The 15,436-nt window shown below is 30.1% G+C and overlaps 3 protein-coding genes across 3 annotated transcripts; 2 read left to right on the top strand and 1 right to left on the bottom strand.

The window, feature by feature from the left end:
- The first annotated feature begins 15 nt into the window (after positions 1-15).
- Positions 16-1,766, top strand: LOC128396233 (tubulin gamma-1 chain-like). The gene is made up of 3 exons (XM_053356792.1): positions 16-811; positions 880-1,347; positions 1,408-1,766. The coding sequence occupies exons 1-3, from the start codon at positions 116-118 to the stop codon at positions 1,618-1,620; spliced, it is 1,377 nt and encodes a 458-aa protein (XP_053212767.1). The 5' UTR covers positions 16-115; the 3' UTR covers positions 1,621-1,766.
- Positions 1,749-2,858, bottom strand: LOC128396236 (60S ribosomal protein L18a-like). The gene is made up of 3 exons (XM_053356795.1): positions 2,701-2,858; positions 2,129-2,441; positions 1,749-2,033 (listed from the first exon to the last, which is right to left on the bottom strand). Exons 1-3 carry the CDS (start codon positions 2,716-2,718, stop codon positions 1,828-1,830), a joined length of 537 nt encoding a protein of 178 aa, XP_053212770.1. The 5' UTR covers positions 2,719-2,858; the 3' UTR covers positions 1,749-1,827.
- Positions 2,859-2,964: 106 nt separating this feature from the next.
- On the top strand, positions 2,965-15,286 carry LOC128396232 (uncharacterized). The gene is made up of 2 exons (XM_053356791.1): positions 2,965-3,514; positions 13,132-15,286. Exon 2 carries the CDS (start codon positions 13,319-13,321, stop codon positions 14,864-14,866), a length of 1,548 nt encoding a protein of 515 aa, XP_053212766.1. The 5' UTR covers positions 2,965-3,514; positions 13,132-13,318; the 3' UTR covers positions 14,867-15,286.
- Positions 15,287-15,436: the final 150 nt, after the last annotated feature.

The following is a 15,436-nucleotide window of genomic DNA, read 5'->3' as shown; positions in this document are numbered from 1 at the left end:
TTGGCGCCTTAATTTTAAATTCACTTTGTTTTCTTTTCTTTCAACATTTTCTCCTTTCTCGTCGTTTCAATTTGTGTGTTTATTTTAGTCCCAATTCTTTTGTGGTTTCATCGAAATGCCTCGTGAAATGATTACACTTCAATTGGGCCAATGTGGTAACCAGATTGGCTTCGAATTTTGGAAAAAGGTATGTGCTGAACATGGAATTAGCCCTGAAGGAGTATTGGAGGATTTCGCTACAAATGAAGGGTTTGATCGAAAAGATGTTTTCTTCTATCAAGCCGATGATAACCATTACATACCGAGGGCTGTTCTAATCGATTTGGAGCCCAGAGTAATTAATACCATCATGAATTCACCGTATCATAAACTCTACAACCAGGAAAACATTTATCTTTCTCCATCTGGAGGAGGCGCTGGAAACAATTGGGCTCGTGGCTTCTCATCTGGCGATGAATTGTATGAAGATGTATTCGACATAATTGACAGAGAGGCTGATGGAAGTGATTCACTTGAGGGTTTCGTCCTTTGTCACTCGATTGCTGGTGGAACAGGGTCCGGATTGGGTTCATTCATGTTAGAAAAGCTTAATGAACGTTTTCCCAAAAAATTGATCCAAACATATTCTGTCTTCCCCAACCAAGACGAAATCTCCGATGTTGTCGTTCAACCTTACAATTCGTTATTGACACTCAAAAGGTTAGCATTGAACGCCGATTGTGTTGTTGTGCTGGACAACACGGCTCTCAACAGAATAGCTGTTGAGAGGTTAAAGCTCACTAATCCCTCATTTGGTCAAATCAATTCACTCGTAAGTTTTATTAGTCTTTGCCTATTGAAAATTTCTTCGAAAAATTAAAAACAATCTTTTGTTTTCAGGTGTCAACCATCATGTCGGTCAGCACAGCGACATTGAGATATCCGAGCTACATGAACAATGATCTCATTGGCTTAATCGCCCCACTCATCCCAACTCCAAGACTTCACTTCCTGATGACAGGCTACACGCCGTTAACAACCGATCAAGAGGCGACCAACATTCGCAAGACGACTGTTCTTGATGTAATGAGACGATTACTCCAACCAGCAAACATGATGGTCTCAACGGCGATGCATGATAAAAATCAAGGGCATTGTTATATTTCAATTCTCAACATTATTCAAGGTGAAGTTGATCCAACTCAAGTTCACAAAAGTTTACAAAGAACAAGAGAGAGGAAATTAGCTCAATTCGTTCCCTGGGGTCCAGCGGGTGTTCAAGTCGCTTTGTCAAAGAAATCACCTTATATCCAAACAGCTCATCGAGTCTCTGGGTTGATGCTTGCGAATCACACTTCCATTTCAAATGTAAGTCTACAAACTGATTTCATTTCAAAACAATTAACTGAGTTTCTCACTTCATTTCAGCTTTTTGTTCGAACTTTGTCTCAATATGGCAAACTAAGGAAAAGAGAAGCTTTTCTAGAAGAATTTAGAAAAGAATCTCTGTTCAAAGATGGATTAGATGAATTGGATTCTTCTAAAGAAGTTGTTCAAGAGCTGATTGATGAATACCAAGCAGCGACTAAAGCCGATTACTTAAACAGAGAGATGACGAGAGAGGCGATGGTCTCTAGTTAATTTTCCTTCTCATTAATCATTTGTAATATAAACTTTCGAATGTTACTCTTCCCTTAATAGTTGATATTTCGTATCAATTTCAAAATTTCCAGAGTGAAAGTGGAATAATTAAAAGAAAAAATGGGAAATTTAAACAAGACTTTTAACATCCATTGAATGTATTTATTAAAGTTTCAAAACAAATACACAACCCACTTTGATTATAACCTAAAGAAGTCGGGCATCAGGTACTCTAGTAGAGAATCGAGGAGAGTGGAACCTCCTGTCAATCTTGGCTGGAAGTGGGAATCGTAATTTAGCCTTGTGGAATTGCTTCACATTAGGTCGACGACACTTGGAGTTAGCGATAGAAATAATCTTGATAATTTGAATAGTATCAGCTCGAGCTCGATGTCGAGCACCCATGTCACGATCTATAAATTGAAAGAAAATCCCAAATTAATAGAGAACACTAGATATAAGGGTAACGACTGAATAATTGTGATAATCTGTTGTGGAAAATACTTACAGCATTGGGTTACAGCGTCTGCGACTGAAACATCCCGATATTCTCGGTACATGTTGTGTGTTCCTGTCCGTGAATTATATCTAAGCCAAATACCATAATTGCGAACTCGGTCATTAGATTTCTTTTCCTGAACTTGCTTGATGTTGACGATTTCACCATTAGCCTTCTTGATCTTCTTTAGACGTTTAAGGAAATACCAGAAACGAGACTTAGCAACAACATGGTCCGGAGCAAAGATTGACATACGAAAGAGTTGAGGGCTTGGGTCTTGCTTAGATGGAATCTTTCGACCCACGATGATGTATTGGCGGAGCTAAAATAGAGAAAAGAAAAAGAAAACCATAGTGAGTATCGTAAATTTGAATGAATTGAAGGAAAACATATTAAACAACCTTAGAAGCTTTATTCCTCTAATATGGGAAAGCATTAAGGAAAGAATGTAAAGATTGATTACAAATAGAAAACTCATAGAACCGGGTTAACAAATAGAATATTTTTACCAACAAATCAAAGGACAGAAACAATGATTTCGGATAATAATAATTTTAGAGGATCGAATGAATGACACTTACCTTTCCACTAACTTTCATTTTGATTTAAACTAAATTAAATTAAACAATTTAAATCAAAACTAATTAACAATAATAATTTAAAATCACTTTTTTATTCACTTTCATGAATTGATCTCCAGAAGGAAACGGAAACAACAGACAAGCTTAAGAAAAGAGGGACCGTTTACTAATAACGGCGAATAAATTGTAATGGAAACGTTTCAAGATTCATTTCATTTGATTAACATTTTAATCATTATTTCTGCTTAACTTAATTACTAATTGATTTTTTGTCAATTTATGAGCAAAAATATCGAAAGAGTTTAATTCTTGAACAATCAAAATCTAAATAAAGCGAAATAAACTTTTTCGATAATCAATCGATAAAATGATCTTTTTGAAAGTTTGTGAAAGTTTGTAATTGTTTGGATTATTTCGGTGGTGTTGATTATTGGAAACTACAAACGAGAATAATGAGCCTAAAGAGAGAAATGAGATTAATTAGATGAATGAAATTAACGAGAATTAAAAAAAGAAAAAGAGTTGATATTGTGTCCCCTTGATGTCGCTACATTTGCATGGAAAAAGGGGAAGTGAATCGGTTGGTCGAGGGGAAAGAAGAGAGACTAAGGTAACACTTTGAGAGATTGAGATGTTTTTATTTTCTGTCTTTTGGCCAACTGTTAATTCACTTGGTGTTTCATTGGTATTTTCGGCAAGTGTAGCGGTCACAATTCGGAGCGACTTTTAATCAGTGACCATGTCCTCAGACCTTCGTCACCGACCTGTGAAAGATCAAAGTGAAGATGATGATGATGAGAAAATGACTGACAAGGTATTTATTTCTTTTCTCTTATTGATTTTTCTCTTTTACAATCCTTCAGTTTTCTCGATATTTTCATCGATTCTCACAAGATTCCAAAATTTTCTTTTATTCTTATTGTTCCGATTGATCATTACACTCTAATAGTAAAAATTAACTTGAAATTTGACTAATTCTAACTGTAATTAATATTAATTACAATACAATTAGATTTGTTTTATTCACTAAAAACTTGAAGAATCCCAATTAACTTAAGGTTTTACTTGATTAGTGAATCAATTTAATTAAAACAATCTCCAAGTTGACATGAGATTAAATTGTTCAAAGAGTAACTATTTCCATGTCCATGTTAATTAAAACTGATATTGATTAAGCAAATTAATCCATGTAGACAATTGATCACAATCAATTTCAATCATGATAACCATGATGATGAGAATGATGATCAACAAACTTTTACAAAATTTACAATCAGTCAAAGTGATTTAATTTTGACTAATTACATTGATTACATTGATTCTGCTTATTGATTCACAGAAAAAAACTTTAATTTAGATTAAGTAAAAGATTAAAAAGTAAAAACTGTTGATATTGAACATTAATAATTGAGTTTTAATTTTTTATTATTAATACAATTGTAAAAATATTAATATAAATATTCACCATTCATATTTATTTACAATCTGATTGATAAATTGTCGTTGTCGTTGTATTGATGGTGATCATCATTTGTTTGATTTAAATCATTTAGTATCTTTTTCATGTGTTTTCATATTCATTATGATGATTGATTTATTTATTAATGTTTGTATCATTGATATTTATCGAGGAATCAAGGAATCAGTTAAATGATTGAAAAACTTGAAGCATCTTCAGGATAACGATGATGATGATGATCAACAGATTTAGGTCAAGGTCACATTATAAACTATATTATAGTCATTATCATGTTTCATATATTCAATAAGTCCAGAGAACTGATCAAATGTATTTTAATTACTATTACTAAACTTTTGCTCGAACTGACTGAAAGTTATTATTAATACAAAAGTTACTTTTATTGATAATAATTAGTGGTTGAGTTTTACTCAAGTTCTAGTTTGCAATTATAATTGATTCTAGTTCATGTTGATTACCTTTTTTATCCGTTGAATTGTAACGAAATCATCAAATTTGGCTGATTCATTTGAGTTACAATTTAATCAACATGATGAATAAATAGCATATCGCTTACATATGGATCTTAATTGTGATTAATGAATGTAAATGGTTTTACATGGTTATTTGATCATCATTTTCATGCATCATGATTAATCAAATAAACATGACGAAGAGCTCATGATAATTTCCTTGTAATTGTAATGATCTGAGTGTCACAAGGCGATATTTTAATTCTCTGCCATGAAGTTAATATAATTCCTTTGGTATCAATGAATTTCTATTATTAATCTATTGATTAAATTTCTCACAACTTTTTTAGTTCATTATCCAAACAGTTAATCGCTCCTACTATTATTATTATTATAATAATCATATTTAATCAAAATTAACATAGAATTTATGAAAAATGTTCTGCATTCGAGTTAAACTATTAATACAACAATTAGTAATACATTTATTAGCTGATATAATCAAAATGAATGGAAAAGTAAAAACTCATGATAATTAATCTGATATGTAGATGAAAATGTTGAATAATTTCAATTGAATCTTGTTGTCGTTTTAAATAACAATCTGAATCAAGTTTCACTCCAATGATTATCTTGTTCACAATTGATTGTAATTATTGTTTGGTTCTGATCGATAGGCAACCAAATGATTAAGGAAACTAATATAATATAATAACATTATGATTATTGTAATATAGTAATAAGAACTTTCTTCATGTTCATCTTCGTTCAACTTCAGGTCAGGTAATAAGAGTTTCTTATTAGTTAAGTAAACATTAATATCCACCCACAGAAGACAAAGAAGATGAGAGAGATTTGAGTTGATAGTAAGAGAGTATCGAGAAGATAAATAGGTCAAAATAGATGAAAGAAAAAATCTCATCTTTTCCAATCTTCATCATCTTACCCTTTCAACTCAATTAAAAAGATGAGGTAAAAGTTACCTGGTTTCTGGAAACATTGAGTTTCCTTGTTGAAAATAATGGATAAGATGATGATAAGGAAAATGATGAGGAAGAAAGAAAATAGAAAATTGTTAATATCTTAATCCCAATACTTTCTATCAGAATGTAACATGAACTTAAGAATAGAGAAAACTTCCTCGGATTAACAAACCATTAGATTTTGGATTAGGCTCATTTTAAAGTGCCTTTGGCTTTAGGAAATTAGCTACAAATTGTTTAGATTAATTAACGGGCTTCTTTTAATAAGTGGACAGTTTTTATCTAATCTACGTCTATCTTATTTATCGAATACTCAAACACTGGAAACTTCCAATCAGCAACAATTAACATTATCAACGATTCTTTGGTTGTATCAATATTCGATATCTTTTCTATTATTCAGCTGATTGCTGCATCGATTGCTACTCAGCTTATTAATTATCCGAAGAAAATTATTTGTTTACTTAGACAAAAATTGTCCAGAAAAATGTACCAAGAGCTTGGAAGATATTTAGAATTGATAAACCCAAGAGCGACTCTTTAGTTTCTATTTGATCAATTGGTCTCTCTTTATATCTCCAGATCTCTAGATGTTTATTTAGGACATTTATGTCCTGATCCTACAATCGTTCAGAGAAACTTTATTCAGTTTGTTTGTGACAAACTTGTGATGATTCCAATGCAACAATTATAAATAAATTGTAATTGCAATCTAATTATCAGTATGTTAAAGTGTTTCATTGTTATCAAGCTGATAAAAAATAAGCTCTAATAAAAAAGTAATTCCAATCGCCAACTATGGTGTAAATAAATTATTCAGGGAATTCTGAATTGATGATGGTGAAAATAATGATCGTAGAATTTTATTTGTATGGAACTTTATTGTTCTAAGGTCAACAGGGAATTTGTTTAAATTATTCAGCGATGTGCAATTAGGTCAATCATTGAACTTGATGATTGGGATGTTATCATGTTATCGTGAAGAGAATCAGATAAATGGTTTAGATCAAACAATCGTTTCAATTGAGAACAGAATAAGGTCAACTGATGATATGAATATTGGTCAAGAAACAAAGAAAATTATATTAATACTATAGAAATTATCATAACATGAGATAAAATCGGGAAAAAAACATGGATTCAGTAAGATAAAAAGGTGGAATCAATTTAATAAAACATGTAAAGAAATAATAACATTCTGAAAGTTCAAGTGAGTTGAAACATTTTGATGATTTCTGACTAATTATATTGTCATTTTCATACCATGAAACAAGAACTGAATTCAAATTTACATTTCTACACTTTTAGTTTGATTAAATCACAATTGGTATCAAATATTGATTGACAACTGTGATAAATCATAGTTTTCATCATGATTGAATTGATATCATGTTATTATTAGCAGAGGAAGAGAAAATGAATCTCAGTAGAAAATCACATGCAATAAAAGAGTTTGAAACAAATGATATCAATTAATTGAGTTTTCATCTTCTGAGATGTGAATCGAATTCAATTTACAATTATTAATGAAAAAGAGGTTAACAAGATCACTTTTCAGAGGAAAAATTTAAAAAAGATTTCAAATTGATGATCATCATGAGATTATCGCAATTACATGTTGCAATGATAAATGATTGATGGTTAACTAAATAAAAGGTTTCATCATGTCATCATGATCAGAGTTCTATCTGAGCTTTTATCAGATCTTTCGATATAATATTTACTTTCTTTGTTCCAATACTTGACTTTTCCTCGATAAATATTCATAACAAAGAGAAAAGACAATTTAATCGATTACCTAAGATTTTTTTTCTTTTTGTTTTATTTTTTTATTTCTATTCTGCAGATTTTATTCAGACTCTTCCAAGCATTTCATCTCATTTAGTTCTTAGCTATTCCATGTACTTTCCATGTCTTCGTCATGTTTATTCATGGTGAGGATTCGAACAATTTTCTTCTACCTACAAATAATAACAAAATATTCACAGGAAACTCAAGGTGATTTAGGTTCAAATCAAAATCTCGTTTTACTTTTTTTTATCGAAAAAATCTCCTTATAATCAATTTACTATCAGTGATTAGTTGTGCGGGTAATAGATTAAAGCAACTTGTTCGATAATTTCTAATCAAATCTACCACAAGAAACAGAAAAAAATATCGATTAGTAGTAATGTATAGTAGCAACTTGTAGGTAATACAAACATAAGAATGAATTTTTTTCACCCAATTCTGTGAGTTGAGCTTCATTTTGTATTTCATACAACGTCAGGAAAAGTATTGTCGTTATTATAAACGTATATTTTGATAACATTTATCTTGATCGAATTCGAGAACTTTGAAAATCCTATTACCAGTTTTTAGTAAATCCAATGCGATGTTTGGTTAATCTCATTTATCGATCTTCAATTAGAAAAATTTAGAGCCCATTAAAAAGATCGAATCTGATTGCATCAAACAAACAGAGAAAAAGATAATAACAATTATGATTTTCTTTCAATCAATATTAGCAATTTGCTACTTTAATCATCGTCTTTATCACAACCATTAACCCGATTTATTTAAATTAAAGTGAATCAATCATTGAAAAATCCACACCCAAAGTTATATTTTGATGAGATTAGTTTTTGATTCATTGAGACGAATGATCATCATTAACGAGACTCCAGTTAATCTAATGAGATTCAACTTATTTGGTACACTTACTCTGATCTCGAATAATGAATATGATGATTAGTTGAATTGCCATTAGATTAAAATGAAAAATAAGATGAGCGAATTGATCAAAATGTTTATCTGATTAGTGATAAACATTCTGGTTAATCAGAGGGAATTTAATCCTGATTAAGATGATTCGAAACCAAAAAGATGGATATTAACAAGGAATATTCATTTGAACAATTCCGACAAGTGAAATGCTCATTTTTCTGATGATGCTCATGAGAATTATCTTGAATTCTAATCACTATGATTATATTAATTACGAACGAAAGTAAATCATTAAGACCTATAACTAGTTCATTGGGGTGAAAATGATTAAGATTGTTAACTTGAATTACTTTTATTTCAAAAAAGAGTTTGAATTATTAATATTGATAGAATATCAAAGTTTAAATTTTGAAGGTTAGTTAATGATTAATAATCTGAATACGATAATTGTAGGATTAAGGATTCATGGAAGTTCAATCCTCAGTTCAGGAGATTCTCATGAATAAATCAATATTCCGAATAACATTTTACCTGAGATGTTGATACATAAATTATATCTTACAATCAGTCTCAAGGTGATAAACAAACATAAAAATAAATCACAATTAGCCTTGAAATCAATCAGAATGATTATGTCAACGGAAGTATTCAAACTGTGAACACTTTGTTAATCACTGTAGTTATAATAATGATACTGAATGATTGAAATCATGCTCAGTGTCAGAAATCAATAATAAAAAATGTTGACAATTAAATGGCTTAGCAAAGTAATAACATTGATTAACAGTTGCAAATAATCAAATAACGATCGAAACAAATTAATTAATCAATCATCAATTATATTGATTTCAGATATTCAAAAATATCTTCATGTTACAATCAATTAGTTTGTAATTAAAATGTCACTTTAATGATAATTTTTCACATTAAATGATTGAACATCAACTATTACAACAATTACAGAACTTGATTTCTGATCACATTCCAATTAAGGTAGTGCAACTGAAAATTGACACATAATTTTAATTGTTGATTGTTCATCAATCAGAGAGTTTTAATTATTGAAATCGACACCAAAGATAGAAAAATTTTTGAGGATTCTAATGACACTAAAAAAATATTAATTAAAAAAAGACTTAAAATTATTAGCATTTAACAATTTATCAAACTTAAATTGTCAAATTCATATTGAAAATCTGGTTTTGCAAATTTAAATACAAAAGTTTTTCTTTGAAAATTTTACAAATTTTTAATATTGAAATTAAAGTCCATTTTCTAATCTACTATATGGTAAGAAAAAATATTGTTAATTTGATTAGTTCTCTAATTATTTAATTTAAAGAAACAATTAGATAATGATAACCGTCGATAATGTTTCATAAGATTAACATTGTTTTACCCATAGAGGAGCTATAAAGTTAATTTATTTTCAACAATTAGTTAAAATATTTGATTGATTTTTTGTTAATTGTTGTATTTTCTATAATGATGTCATTAGAACTCAAAATCTGATCTACTATTGGTATGATTTCAATAATTAAAGCTCCGGTTGACAAATAATCAATTTAATTTATGTCAATTTTCAGTTAAATACCTTAAAGCTTGTATTCTAATTGTGATAAACACATTAATTACAATACAATTAGATTTGTTTTATTCACTAAAAACTTGAAGAATCCCAATTAACTTAAGGTTTTACTTGATTAGTGAATCAATTTAATTAAAACAACTCAAGTTGAAATGAGATTAAATTGTTCAAAGAGTAACTATTTCATGTCCATGTTAATAAACTGATATTGATTACAAATTAATCCATGTAGACAATTGATCACAATCAATTCAATCATGATAACCATGATGATGAGAATGATGATCAAATCAAATTTACAAATTAGTGATTTAATTTTGACTAATTACTGATTACATTTTCTGCTTATTGATCACAGAAACTAATTTAGATTAAGTAAAAGATTAAAAAGTAAAAACTGTTGATATTGAACATTAATAATTGAGTTTTAATTTTTTATTATTAATACAATTGTAAAAATATTAATATAAATATTCACCATTCATATTTATTTACAATCTGATTGATAAATTGTCGTTGTCGTTGTATTGATGGTGATCATCATTTGTTTGATTTAAATCATTTAGTATCTTTTTCATGTGTTTTCATATTCATTATGATGATTGATTTATTTATTAATGTTTGTATCATTGATATTTATTGAGGAATCAAGGAATCAGTTAAATGATTGAAAAACTTGAAGCATCTTCAGGATAACGATGATGATGATGATCAACAGATTTAGGTCAAGGTCACATTATAAACTATATTATCGTCATCACCATGGTTCATATATTCTTTAGAACCTGAAAAATCGATAAAATTTTCTGTTCTTTATTTCTTTTCCTTTATCCACAGTTCTTTCTGAGTTCTCGATTTACCTGAGATTTATTCACATTATCATTCCAACTGTTCATTATTATTTTACTAAAATCAATGTCATGTTAAGTGAGAGTGAATATAAATCTTGATATGTAAACGAATTTACAAATAAAAAACATTTTCTCAAATTTAATATTCTGAATAGATTGTTATTAATACAAATCAAGAACTTTCCTGTAAATGTACTGAGCCTTTTGTGTTTATTATTCAAATACAAACAAAAACCAGATCACTGAAAGAATCCAAGATTAATCAGTTGTATGAACGGGCATCGATTTTTTAATATCATTTGGAACTTAGCTTGGAATATGAATTTTCTAAATAGCTCATTCGATATAATAATTTTGTGTTCCTCAATTTACATTTTGAAATTTCTTTTCGTTTTCATAAAAATCATTAACAGCTTAATATTTTCTTTTCCCTGAAACTATTGCAAAATTATGTTGATCGTACTTAGAACGGTTATTATTAATATAATGAAGATAATAAAAAGGTTATCACATTACTTCACAATTAGATGCACGAAAAGATTCCTAATTATCATATTATTAGTATTCTTTTGTAATAAGTTCCACGATAGTTCTGAATTTTTTCCTTCTATTCTTGTGGTTTTATCTTTTGATTCAAATCTCATGATGACTTGAGTGATTTTCAGAAGAAAATAAATGCAGAGTCTCTTGAAATTCACCAAGGTGGAAATTCAGTTTCAATAAAGTTCCGGTTTCTTATGTATCTTTTGGGTTGACAAGAAAATCATTTCCAATGAAGGAAATGTAATATATTGTTGGCGATACTCTTTTATATATAAATGTCATCAAGTAATAAGACTCAATCTACTCAGAAGTATTAATATCTCAACTGCTCTTCAACTCTATCTCTCATTTCTTGTCATCATGTTCAAGGTTATTATCATGAAAAAAGGAACCTATCTTGATATTTCATGAACAATTTTAAGTGTATTTTGTCAAGATGACAATAAAAATGAAATTAAATATTTTGTCATCATTTGAAATAATACAAAAGGAAAGATACTCAATAGCAATACAATAAAGTGATAAAACTTGATGATAAAAGTACAGTCACCAATATATCACCAAGATTTAGATTCAGAGTCAATTTATCTATTAATAAATCATTCATTCCATTGATAATTAAACTTTTTGCTTGAAAAAGACTCGAGTGAATAGATTAATCGTAAATTAGTCGCCATCATGAAATTATTTTAGATTTATGCTCTTTGATAGATCAGAACTTACATTGTATTTGTTGTGAATAAAATTCCAAATTGAATCGAAAATGTCTAAGACAAATCAACATGAACATTTACACATGAAAAGTTGATATCAAACGATGTTGACAGTGTCATTATCATGATAGTAAATAATAATAGATATTGAATCACCTCAGGGTAAGATGGAGTAGGGAACAAGAAAACTATCAAGAGTTATCGTCATCAATCAGCATGAAAGTAATCATGGAATGGAAAATGCTACTGTATTTTCATTTAATTCAAAATGAAAAAGTTCCAACCTGAATACAAAATATCATCAGGAAGATATGAATTGAGAAGTAAAGAAATAACATATTAAATATCGTTTTGAGTGATTCTAAGGATTCTGGGTAAGAGATATTATTCTTTTCTCATGAATTTCAACAGAATAAACAAACAGATATTATATTGAGAAAATTTGATATCATTTGTTTACAGTTTTATAATAATATAATTTTATATTTCTCCAGAACTTTTTTATTCATTTTTATTCCAGTCAAAAGTAATAACAATCATAATCTTCATTTTCTATCGCCTACTGTTCATGATCAAGATGCTGGTGATCGAAGGGAATAAATTTATCGAATTTTGTGTTCATTTTCGTTGGAAAATGTTAAAAGTTATTAGATATTAATAAGATTTTCGTGCTGATTCAAGTTGATAGAACCATTTTTCTCGAAAGATCATCATTACCATGACATTGACATGGTACAATGATCATTGTCATTACCCAACAATGGTTAATATTACTCAAGCCTTGATTCAAGGTTATTATTATCAAGATAATTTGATCAATAGCAAAATATAATTGAGTTTTAGCCTCTTGTTGATTTGATCAATAGCCTCCGGTTATCTGTATGAATCATTGATTAATATTTGGAATCGTTGTTCAAATGATTAATGGGACCAATTTTTTCGTGGTTTCTAATTGGACTTTTTTCTACTCTATTAGTTGTCATGTATTCTCGTTATAATTGATTTGCACGGAATTGTTTCTCCATATAAATCATCAATTGAGGGGAACAATCAACAATAGAGTTAATTTAATATCATTTTCAACAATTTTTCAATCTTCTCCTTGTTTCTAACAGATTTTGGATTAATTTCAGTGAGACCATGAGATTAACAACTAATCTGCATTAATTAGAGACATGATAATCAATTCTGATAGAGCGAAGTGTCTTCCTTTTTGAAATATTTCATCGAATTTGTTAATTGTACTCTCGTGTATTTTGTGGCTTTATTTGGATTTGCTAATTAGTTGATAGTATCGCTGAAATGACCAGTTCATCAGCATTCCGCTCTCGATCGTACAAGATCAAAGAGCCTCCAGTTGTCGACGAAACAGCGAAAAACGATGATTCGACGGAAAGTTCTAATAAGTCAACTTGTGATTCGCCAAGTTCAACACGTGTTAGTTGGAAGTCTACGAAGATTTTTAGCCGAACTTTATCTTCAATCGAAGTGATTAGAGCGATGAAAAGTAATAAACATAACAACAGCTCGAATAGCAATTCACACAATCACACACCAGCTCTTTCGCCCACTCGATCATCGATAATTGTAACAGCTACAGGAGATTCTGCCACATCGACAACATTAGCACCAGTTATCAAAAGTTCATCTCGTCATCAACATGAAGGAAATTCATACATCATAAAAGATGATCCATCTTCATCATCATCAGAAACGAAATCCAGTATTGTCAGAACTCGATCAGGTAATAGTAAAGCAGCTTCTGAATGGAAGGTGTTGAAAAATAAATTGGCCTCACTTCGTAAGCGATCAACGGGCGGAGGAAGCGATGAAAGCTCAACTACTTCAATTAGTCCTGGTCCTGGAGATGAAAGCGAAGGTTCCGGACGCCGATTGTCATCCAACTCTCGAACTGGATCAGCGCGAACAAGTCGATCTGGAAGTCAAGATGAAGGAATAGTTTGTAAACGTGAAGATTTGATCAATCTACTAACCGAAGCCACTAAAGTAGCATCAACATCCAATTCACCAGTAACTCTTTCATCAACAACTTCACCAACATTAACAACATCATCACCTTTTAACACTTCACCATCATCTTCATCAACAGCAACTCCGACAGCAACAATTAAACCCTCAATCATCAAATCAGATCCACCGAGCGGTAATGTATCACCAACATCAATCGGACCCCGAAAGGTTATCCTGAAAACCTCATCCATCTCTACTAATACAGTTCAATTAGCTGATCAACAATCAATTGACGCAACACGTAAATTAGTAAAAAAGAGTGCGCTTAAGAAAAACCCATCAGCTGATTTGAATAACAATTCAAATAGTAATAATCAGAATAATAGTAATTCAAGACCCAATTCATCAGCTGATAATAGTTCAACAAACGATTCCCTTGGATTTATTGAGACTCGAATTGTTGTTCCTTCGAAACCAACGCTCAAATTTGATCTTTCTCATGAAAATCGACATGAGACACCAAAGAATCGTTCAGGTCGGGGAATACAATTTAAAGACCACCACGATAATAATTCTAGAAACACAACTGATTTTAATTCATCGATAACTGTAACAAGTTCACCCTCCCCAATATCAGCAACGACAACAACCACAGATAACGATCTGGCTTCAGATAAAAAAGTTCTGACTGAATCAACTGAGAATCAAGATGACTCAGAATCACCATCTTCCTCATCAGTGGCTGCAGTTAAATGGGACGAATCCAATGTCGTTGATGCCATGATGTTGGGCGATGCGATTCAAGCCTTTCTCAAGGGAATGGAAGCCTCTGTACAAAAGCCTACAGAGAAGCGAGTCTTTTTCAAGAAACAATCCTAATTGTTGATCACAATTTACTTAATCACTAACGAAATCATATCCTTCCTTTGATTCCTCCGAATTGATGAAGTTAAGACCAAAAGCCATTCCAAAGTATATTAAATCAGCAATGAAATTCACTAACATATCATGGAAACTAATCATCAACAATTAAATCAACTGTCTATCTGTTAAATTACCCTTTTCCTTTTGTCAATTTAAATTGTAATTTATTTGGTATATTGTCATTGTTAACACTCAATCGTTTAGTAATCATGTTTCATTCAATACTCAAATTATTGTAAACTGTTAAATTGATAATTAATTAATTGTGTCAAGTGAGTCAATAGTAAATAATAATTATATTGATAAATTAAATGTTTCTGTTTTGGCTCCAATTTGTATTAATACTCAGAATTAAATCATATCCAAAACTTTTAATTCAATTTTGTGTTTGAATAAGTTAATTGTTGACGATTGAATTGTTTCAACTGGTAACTGATACTTCCGATGGTTTAACTTTGAAACAATTAAACTCTTCAAATGGTCAATTGATGTGCTAATACAGGAAGATGATCAATTAGCTGATTT

Source organism: Panonychus citri, unplaced genomic scaffold, assembly GCF_014898815.1.
Source record: "Panonychus citri isolate SS breed McGregor unplaced genomic scaffold, ASM1489881v1 Contig00143, whole genome shotgun sequence".
Lineage (NCBI taxonomy): Eukaryota > Metazoa > Arthropoda > Arachnida > Trombidiformes > Tetranychidae > Panonychus > Panonychus citri.
The sequence above is the reverse complement of the archived record's forward strand: the minus strand, read 5'-3'. Positions and strand labels throughout refer to the sequence as shown.